General features: G+C 43.4%; 1 protein-coding gene across 39 annotated transcripts in view; it reads right to left on the reverse strand.

Annotated features, from left to right (window-relative positions):
* Window positions 1–9,948, reverse strand: part of MCCC1 (methylcrotonyl-CoA carboxylase subunit 1) — an 82,198-nt gene extending 72,250 nt beyond the window's left edge. For 9 of the 39 annotated variants that reach the window (XM_077991739.1, XM_077991737.1, XM_077991716.1 and 6 more), the window contains exons 1-2: window positions 9,767–9,948; window positions 5,301–5,347 (exon numbers count right to left, since the gene is read on the reverse strand). In XM_077991739.1, the coding sequence (XP_077847865.1) occupies window positions 5,301–5,347; window positions 9,767–9,855 (136 nt within the window). In that variant the 5' untranslated portion in view covers window positions 9,856–9,948. Of the gene's footprint in view, window positions 1–3,114; window positions 3,252–5,300; window positions 5,348–7,240; window positions 7,357–8,236; window positions 8,255–9,743 lie in introns of those variants that run through there. The other 30 variants (XM_077991721.1, XM_077991710.1, XM_077991704.1 and 27 more) reach the window with 8 other exon arrangements.
* Between the last annotated feature and the right edge of the window lie 280 nt (window positions 9,949–10,228).

Consider the following 10,228-nt stretch of genomic DNA (forward strand, 5'->3'; position numbering starts at 1 on the left):
ATCAACAATGAATATTAACCACCTTTTAAATTACTGATAAGCTGGTGGACCATATAAAGGTTTAAAGCATTTAAGAAGAGGAGTAACTTAAGTACATTTTTATTTCATACTCTCAGTCTGACTGAAAAGCAGAAAACAGATTGTTGGCTGGGGATGGGGGACAGTTAAGAGTGGAGGTAGAGAGGCTACTTAGGAGGCTGCAGCATTTGGTCAAGCAAGGGGTGATAAGTGGGGCCGGGCATGGTGGCTTATGCCTATAATCCCTATAATCCCAGCACTTTGGGACAACATAGTGAGACATTATCTCTACAAAAAAATTTTAAAAATTAGCCGGCCATGGTAGCAAGTGCCTGTAGTTCAAGCTACTCAGGAGGCTGAGGTGGGAGGATTGCTTGAGTCTGGGGGGTTGAGACTGCAGTGAGCTGTGATTGTGCCACTGCACTTCAGCCTAAGTGACAGAGTGAGACCCTGGCTCAAAAAAAAAGAAGGTGATTGTGGCTTTGAGTTAAGTTATAGGTGGGACAGGGTGGAAAGAAGTGGAAAGAAATGTTTGGGAAATACAATTAACAGTACTTGGTCATTTACTAGATGAGGGGGGAAGGATGTAGAGTGCAAAAGAAGACAGAAAAATGTTCAAAGACTTCTAGATCTTTGACATTATTGTTTTTATTAGCAATGGTGTTGTCCGCTACGGGGTTAGGGAATTCTGTAAGAAATGCAGGTTCAGTACAGGTGAAGGGTCATGAGTTCAATTTCAGTCACACTAGTTTGGTATCTGTGACAATAGCAAAGTGGAGATGTTGAATGGGCAGTTGGATATACATGTATCATGCTCAAAAGAAAGTCTGGGCTACAAATAGAAATTTGTTTCTCAAAGCGACAGGAGTATTTAAAATGATCCAGAATGAGAGTATACACTGAGAAAAGAGGGCCAAGGACCAAGTCCCAAGAAACTTCAACATAAGGTTCTGGTAGATGGGTAGGGTCCAGAGAAAGGATACTGAGAGAACACAAGAAGGCAAGAAGCTGAGAAAGCCATGAGAACTTATTTCTAAAAGAAGGGAGCAGTGTACAAGTTGTTAAATGCTGCTGAGGGGTAGAGTCAGCTCAGTCCTGGAGACTCCACTGGATTTTGGGACACGGATATTATCAGTCTAGTAGAGAGTGGTTGAAGACCCATCATTGAAAAATGGAAGATCCTTTTCTTTTTGACATAGGAATGTCTCCTTTTGCTTTATGTTTTATTAATACTGTTAATTGATAAATCATAATTGTATGCATTTATGGGGTACAATGTGATGTTTTGCCACATGCAATGTGGAATGATTGAATCAAGCCAATTAACCTAGCCATCATCTCACTTACCTACTATTTTTCACGGTAATACACTTAAAATTTACTCTCTTATTTTGGGAAATTTTTTTTCTTTGACATGGAGTTTCACTCTTGTTGCCCAGGCTGGAGTGCAATGATACGATCTCAGTTCACTGCAACCTCCGCCTCCCGGGTTCAAGCGATTCTCCTGCCTCAGCCTCCCAAGTAGCTGGGATTACAGGCATGTGACACCACGCCCAGCTAATTTTGTATTTTTAGTAGAGACGGGATTTCTCCATGTTGGTCAGGCTGGTCTCGAACTCCTGACCTCAGGTGATTCACCTGCCTTGGCTTCCCAAAGTGCTGGGATTACAGGCGTGAGCCACTGTGCCCAGCGGGGGAAATTCTTAAAAAGACAAGAGAAGGGATCCAGAGGGACTGACCTTCGATGGGAAAAGATGGATGCAGATGTAACTAAGTCAGCAGATTCTGTGTCAGGAAGCTCAATTTTATTTTCTCTGTGAAATCAAGATCATCTGCTGCAAGTAGGTGGGTGGAGGGAGAATTGGAGGTTGGAATGAAGAGAAACACGTTTGAAATACTCATTGGACAGAATGAGAAAAAAAGTGGCTAGAGAGCCACAAGGGCCTGCTGTACAGTGATAAAAGCCCGGGTGAGGCTGCTCATCATGAATTGATGCTAGTGCTTGGAGTCTTGCTGCAGGCATAATGAAGGCCAACAGTTGAATTCACCCATACTTGGAGTTATTTCTGGTGGATAAAAGCTAGTGATAGGCTGGGCGCAGCGGCTCACACCTGTAACTCAGCACTCTGGGAGGCCAAGGTGGGTGGATCATTTGAGGCCAGGAGTTCGAGACCATTTTGGCCAATGTGGCGAAATCCTGTCTCTACTAAAAATACAAAAAATTAGCCGGGCATGGTGGTGCATGTCTGTAATCCAGCTACTCAGGAGGCTGAGGCATGAGAATCACTTGAACCTGGGAGGTGGAGGTTGCAGTGAGCCAAGAACACCCCACTACACTCCAGCCTGGGCAATAGAGTGAGACTCTGTCAAAAACAAAAACAAAACGAAAAAAAACTAGTAATAACTCACTCATAACATTCACGAACTTCAGGGAGTTGGGTCTTTTTAGTTATAATTTTACAGATGAAGCAAAGCTGAGAAACATGAAGTGACTTGGCTAAGATCACTCAGCCAGTAAGTAGCAGTTGCTAAGAACAGAGCCTGGATTGGCCGGGTGTGGTGGCTCACGCCTGTAATCCCAGCACTTTGGGAGGCTGAGGCGGGCGGATCATGAGGTCAGCAGATCAAGACCATCCTGACTAACATGGTGAAATCCCGTCTCTACTAAAAATACAAAAAATTAGCTGGTCATGGTGGTGGGTGCCTATAGTCCCAGCTACTCGAGAGGTTGAGGCAGGAGAATGGAGGCAAGAGAATTGCTTGAACCTGAGAGGTGGAGCTTGCAGTGAGCTGAGATCAGGCCACTGCACTCCAGCCTGGGCAAAAGAGCAAGACTCAGTCACAAAAAAAAAAAAAAAAGGAATAGAGCCTGGATCTTTCTCCTTGTATATAGGGAATGTGGACATGAGCTACTCAAAGTGTAATCAGTGGATCATGTATCTGAAAAATGTTCCCAAGAATTATCAGTGAGAGTTTGAACTTACCTACTTCAACCCTGTTAACACTAGCAAATATCAACTGTCATCATAAAGAACTGAAATACTGACACAGTAAATGAATAAACGTAAGACGTGGCTTCCAATTTTTAACACATACCATATCTACATGCATGGAATTCCTGTCAGCCTCACTATAAACTGCCACAGACTGTACACCCAGTTTTCTGGCTGTGCGCATCACCCTGCAGGCAATTTCTCCTCTGTTTGCAATGAGGACCTTGGTAATGTTTCTTCCTGTTTAAAACACCATGAAAATCACACAGAAATGTTACTGGAGAGCAAAGAACGAGAATGAGAATACGATATTAACTGGCTAATAAGGACTCGAACTGGTAAGTTCAGACTTTTTGGTAAAACTAGCATAACTGAGCCCAAAATGACCATTTTAACTAGTATTAAACAGTGCACTTCAACAGTATACTTCTTTTCACTGAAATTCAAGGTACTCATTAACATAAATTACTCAGCCTTTTTAACTTAAAATACAAAGCAACACAAAATAAAATTAAAAGATGCTTTGTTATGCCAAGGATCAAATTATAATAGTGCTAAAAAATATCATTAATAATAACGAATCTTTATTTTATTTATTTATTTATTTATTTATTTATTTATTTATTTATTTTTATTTATTTTTGAGACAGTGTTTTGCTCTTGTCCCCCAGGCTGGAGTGCAATGGTGCGATCTTAGCTCACTGCAACCCCCACCTCCCAGGGTCAAGCAATTCTCCTGCTTCAGCCTCCTGAGTAGCTGAAATTACAAGTGCCCACCACCACGCCCAGCTAATTTTTATATTTTTAGTAGAGATAGGGTTTCACCATATTGGCCAGGCTGGTCTTGAACTCCTGACCTCAGGTGATCCACCCGCCTTGGCCTCCCAAAGCGCTGGGATTACAGGTGTGAGCCACCACACCCGGCCAATAATAACTAATCTTTAATAAGCACTTTCTGTGCCTCAGGTCCTGTGCTAAAGACTCAACATTGACTTAAATTTTCACAATAATCCTAATGAAATAGATACTATCATTGTTATCTCAATTTTAAAGATGAAGAAACTAATGCTAAAAGAGTTATTATTTTCCCAAAATTACACAGCTAAAGGAAGAATTCAGGATTTCAACCTAGATCTGCGTCACTCCAGAATTTAAGGTCTCAGTTACTCTGCTTCTCTGCCTCTACCCCTGTGTACACAGGTGTGTGTGGTTCTCCTGCAACACAAGTGACTCTTGTACCAGTCTACTGGCATGGCACCATAATGACAAGCTACTGCATATATAAAATGTACTTCTAATATCACACATGAAATAAATGTTCTTTGACAGTTCATAATAAAGTTATTTATTAAATAGAATCCATAGGCGCAACATAATAAAGTTATTTCTTCTTTAAAAAAAAAATAAGGTTGCACCTAATTCAAAAGTGTTTTTCCATGGGGCTCTATAGAGCCCAAGAGTTGTCACAGGGGCTGATAGATGACATATGTATGACTGTGGGCAGGGGAAGGAGAGCAGGGTAGGGAAAGGGTTATACCCAATCAGCTGGAAGTTATACTTTATTACACTTTTATATGTTTTATAGTTGGGAATTCCATGTTCAAGTTTATTTGGAAAAAAAGGTTTTGCTACTTAAAACAGCTTTTTCAAAGCACTGCTTTAGACCATCGTAGTTATGATTTTCCAATGCAATACACTAAGAGGGTCAAACAGACAGAAAGAACAACACGAATATAAAATGTTCTCCATTATTGCCCTCTGTATTTTATTTATTTATTTATTTAACTTTTTTTTTTTGAGACGGAGTCTTGCACTGTCACCCAGGCTGGAATGCAGTGGCATGATCTTGGCTCACTGCAACCGACGCCTCCCGGGTTCAAGTGATTCTCCTGCCTCAGCCTCCCAAGTAGCTGGGATTACAGGCACCCGCCACCACACCTGGCTAATTTTTGTATTTTGTAGTAGACACAGGGTTTCGCCATGTTGTCCAGGCTGGTCTCGAACTCCTGACCTCAGGTGATCCACCCACCTCAGCCTCCCAAAGTGCTGGGATACAGGCAGGAGCCACTGCACCCGGCTGCCCTCTGTATTTTAGACTTAACAGCAAGAGAGATTTGATATAAAAGAGGTGAAAACCATGACTTAACACTTCCTAGAAAATTATCATGAAAATCCAAATTTTATGATAACTAATTCTACTATGCACATATTAAGGGATTAAACAGTTCCCTTTCTTAAACACTTCCAATCTGAAGCAAAATCAAATAGAACAACAAAGTCTGTCAGTACCTGTGGTTGTTGTGTACTTCATGGTTCTTTGCCTCCACACCCATGTCCTATAACATAAATCCAAAAGGAATTATAATTAAACAGAATAGGCAATGCAATTGTTCTTTCAAAAGAATTTCAGTTTCTTAAAACATGAAACCTTAAGTCAACTAACAGTGCTTTAGTAAGGCTTTCTTAGTGGGTAGAAAACTAATCTAGAACTCAAGAGTTACAGATCTGGCTGTTTTCCCTCGTACTACCTGTCCTTGAATGAGTCACCTAGCTGCTTGTTCCTGAGGCTGGCATAAGACCACAGAGTCAGAGATGATTAAACAACCAAGGTATACTAACATCATCTAGTTTAGTTTTTTTGAAACCTTTTTGGCTACTACTCACAATACAAACCACCAAGGACACACACTTAATGAAAACAGATGTTTTGTTAAAAATGACTTATTCTGCCTTTTGGCACTTTCAGTTGTATCCTATTTTATTAAAATATGTTGGTCAATCTACAGTTTGAAAAATACCAATCAAGTTGAAACATGAGACATGTTTAAAAAGTAAGACCAGAGAAATAAACGGAAGTTAAACAGGGGCAGCAGAAAGAATGTTGGCTGTGGGACCAGAAGAGCTGCGTTCTCATCCGAGTCCCTCCAATGACCAGCTTGCCCGGAGTCGAGTCACTTTACATCAGCGTTTCTCAAACTTTTTTTCATTATTACTCTCCTAATGAGAAAACTTGTAAAAGATTTTATTCCTTGCAGGAAGGGTGGGGTAAGGTTGAGCTTAGGTAAGCCGTAAACCATGAAAAAAATCTAAGATTTTCTGGCTCTCCCAAGAATCAATTTCCACCCTTCAGCGGTGATATCATCCCAGTTGAGGATGCAAGATTTAATATCTTAGGCTTCAGTGTTCTCACACACGAGATGAGACTGTAAGACTGTAAGATGAGACTGTAATGATCTTGAAGGTACCTCTCAGTTCTACAAGGATTATATAATGCTATTCCAAGTCCTTGTACTAAAATGAAATGAAGAAATGGGGAGACAAGATGACTTGAGGTGTCTCAACGAGGTAGAAATCTCAACAATTTTTAAGTTTCATGATACCTGTTTATAAAATAAGGTAACAATGAACCATTAACCAAGAGCTGACAGAAAACAGACCAGATTCACTTTAGGAACAAAAAAGTATAACGTCTATTAAGTTTCAGCTAAAGAGGATAACCGGGCTGGGCGCGGTGGCTCACGCCTGTAATCTCACCACTTTGGGAGGCTGAGGCTGGGGGATCACCTGAGGTCAGGAGTTCGAGACCAGCCTAGTCAATACGGTGAAACCCCGTCTCTACTAACAATACAAAAATTAGCCAGGTGTGGTGGTGTGTGCCTGTAATCCCAGCTACTCGGGAGGCTGAGGTAGAATCACTTGAACTTGGGAGGCAGGGGTTGCAGTGAGTGAAGATCACGCCACTACACTCCAGCCTGGGCGACAGAGTTAGACTCTGTCTCAAAAATAAATAAATAAATAAAAATTTTAAAAATTTAAAAAAGCATAGGCAGGGAAACCAACAAATTACAGAAGCAATTCCACCTATCTTTTTGTCTATACCTGGAAGATGTGGTTATAAAGGACTAACTAACCATTTTAGATTATTCACAAAGCACAAGATAAAAGCACAGCATGTGCACTAGAAACTATGTAACTAGGCAGTAGTATATACATACTATGTATATGACTATGTAGTTGAGCAGGACTAGTATTTCACTGGAGCCAAGATGCGGGAGACACCTACACATCTATATGCATCTATACACTCACTGCCCTACAATGTACACTTAGATGCTGCCATCCATGAGGAGCTGCTGGGAAGACCCACAGCTTTGGCAGGAGAGTTCCGTGAGCTGGCTTCCTCAGGAGGCTGCTGCTTTCCCATACCTTTCCATTTGAGCTGACCTTACCTTCTTGATCATGAAGGAGGGGGATCATCTTTTCTGATCTTTATGAGGTATTTTCTAGCTCATAGCATCATCTTCCCTTCACATTCTTCAGATAGGCTTCTGATACGTTTCAAGGCCTATTCTGGGCAGATTTATCTATTAAATCGTTGTTGGTTGGTAAAGGTAGCTTAAGACTGATTAAGTTTCAAGGCTACTGTTGACCTAAAGCTTTCTTTTGCAATCTTCTAGTGAAGACAGAAGAAGGGAGGCAGTGAGAAAGAGGGGGAGGGAGGGAGGAGGAGGGGGGTGGGAGAGAGAGAGAGAGAGAGAGAGAGAAAGAGAGAGAGAGAGAGAGCCCACTTAACTATAATCCTCTATCCCAACAATGTTCTGATCATCTATTCTATTTTTCACAATTATCTAAGCTGCAACTTAAAAACAATGGCTTAAACAAGATTAAGAAGCTGCTTCCCTGATTCAAGGTGGCTCTATACCAGCTTATTGTCATGTAATTCTGCCACTAGAAATTATTTTCTCTGAGCTACTAGAGATTCATAACATAAAAATAGTGTAAACTATCTGCACTATTAAGATTTTTTTTTTTTGAGATGGGATGTTACCCAGGATGGAGTACAGTGGTGTGATCATGGCTCGCTATGGCCTGGAACCCCTGGGCTCAAGCCATCCTTGCCCTCCTCATCCTCCCAAGTAGCTGTGGCTACAAGTGTGTGCCACTATGCCTGACTAATTTTTTAATGTTTGGTAGAGATGAAGCCTCACTATGTTGCCCAGGCTCGTCTTGAACTCTTGAGCTCAAGCAATCCTCCCACCTTGGATCTCACAGTGCTGAGAAAGTGCTAAGAATACAGGCATGAACCAACTCTCCTGGTTAAGAGTTTTACTTCTATAAGCCATTAACAACTCTAACACTCTCCACAGTGACATACTTGAGGACAGTTCTATAGACAATAGCTAAGCTTTGAAAGGGAAGAGAGAAAATGTGTCTATGGTACTAACCTGAAGAGCCCTGGAAACCTAAGAAAAGAAAAACCAGAAGAACAAGAAGAACATTAACATTACTTTCACCAACTTTTTTGTTTGTTTGTTTGTTTTAGATGGAGTCTCACTCTGTCGCCCAGGCTGGAGTACAGTGGCGCGATCTCAGCTCACTGCAAGCTCCGCCTCCTGGGTTCACGCCATTCCCCTGCCTCAGCCTCCTGAGTAGCTGGGACTACAGGCGGGACTACAGGCGCGCACCACCACGTCCGGCTAATTTTTTTGTTTTTTTTTTTGTTTTTTTTTTTTTAGTAGAGACAGGGTTTCACCGTGTTAGCCAGGATGGTCTTGATCTCCTGACCTTGTGATCTGCCCGTCTCGGCCTCCCAAAGTGCTGGGATTACAGGCGTGAGCCACTGCGCCCAGCCAACTTGCCACAACTTTCTTATGTTTCTCCTGAGCACTCCTAAAATTAAGTAACTAAAAAGGGTATCTACAATATTTCTGGAAAAAGCAAGCAAACGTTCATTTAAATGGTTGAGTTTGCGTTTATAGACTGATTTTATGTACGAGATTGTGCTTAAATCTCATTCCATGAGTTAATTCATTTAATTTTCACAACCCAAGGTACTAGTATCATCTCCAAGGTGAGAAAATTAAAGAAGAAATATTAAGTAACTTACCCAAAGTCACACACCTACTGAGTAGCTAACTAAGCTAAGACCCCAGCCTTGACTGCAGAGTCTGTGCCGTTGAACACTAAACTGTCAATCTTTCCAGAACGATGGAGGATGATAACCATGAAGCAAAAGAAGACAAAGAAGCAAGCTATCTACAAACCTGAGGGTGTTTCCACTGCCAGAGTTATTGCCACCAAAGCTTAGAGCTCAAAATTTGAAACAGAGCTGGAGTCAGGTGAGCTAGACTGTGTCATCTGATAGCGTTGTTCAAACTTGGGTATAAGAGTTTTTGACAAAATAATTTCCCAGCTCTGTGGAAGGTACATTTGCTCTTCTTGACAACTTCATTCCTTCTAACAATGAGAATGAACTCCAGGAGTCTTTCTCTGAACCGGACACCTGATGGGGCACAACTGAACTGAAAAACGCTTTGAGGGCATCCTGGCCCCATTTCTTAATAGCTGTGTTCCACTGAGCAAGTCGTTGATCCCTTCGGGCTTCCCCCGAACCGGATTATAACAACACTCCCACCTAAGAGGTGCTGCGAAAGCCCGATGCAAACGGCTACGAGCTGCAGCGACGGCGAGGGGAGCCTGGAGGATGGTGGGCCCAATCCTCAGAAATGGAAAACCGAAGCCAACGGCGCGCTGAGGCGTGGATGTGCGGAAGCGGGGAGAAAGGGAAGGACTGGTGGGGATGTCTTCCTCCCGACGCCGTGACTGCCAGCAGACCCGCCCCCCGAAAGTGGCTGGGGTTTTTCTACCGTCCTCCCCACCCCGACCCTGGGTCCTGCCGCACCTCCCACCGCTCACTCGGGTCAGTGCACCCTCGCTCCCGCTTCTGCCCACTGCGCCACGGCCCCTCCACCCACCTCGGCGGCAGGAGCAGGCTCGGGAGACGATGCCACCGGTTCCTCTCCGCCGCCACCAGCAGCACCGACACCGCAGAGGCTGCCGCCATGTCCCTGGAGCCCGGCCGCGCAGCGACTCCCCAGCACAGAGGCGGCTGCGTCCCACAAGCCAAACCCGCCTCTTCACTCCGAAGCCTCGTGACCCCCACCGGCCACCGTCGGAGCCTGAGCCTAGCTTTGGGCTGATCCAAGAATGTGAGGGAGTCTCCAGGAACACCAATCAAAGACCAGAGCCCAGCTTCAGTAGCGACGATTGGACAGTCTGGCCACGTGCTCGTGGGGGTGTGGCCTTTATTTCTGCGCCCCGGGGGGCCTGGGCCGACTTAGGCAAGGGTGTTCACCGTCCTCCACCTCCTGGTGCCCTGTCACTGTTTCTTACTGCAGCCCGTGTAGTTCTTTTCTCTCGTCAGCTTCTGGAAGAAG

This window comes from Macaca mulatta, chromosome 2, assembly GCF_049350105.2.
Source record: "Macaca mulatta isolate MMU2019108-1 chromosome 2, T2T-MMU8v2.0, whole genome shotgun sequence".
In the NCBI taxonomy this organism is placed as follows: Eukaryota; Metazoa; Chordata; class Mammalia; order Primates; family Cercopithecidae; genus Macaca; species Macaca mulatta.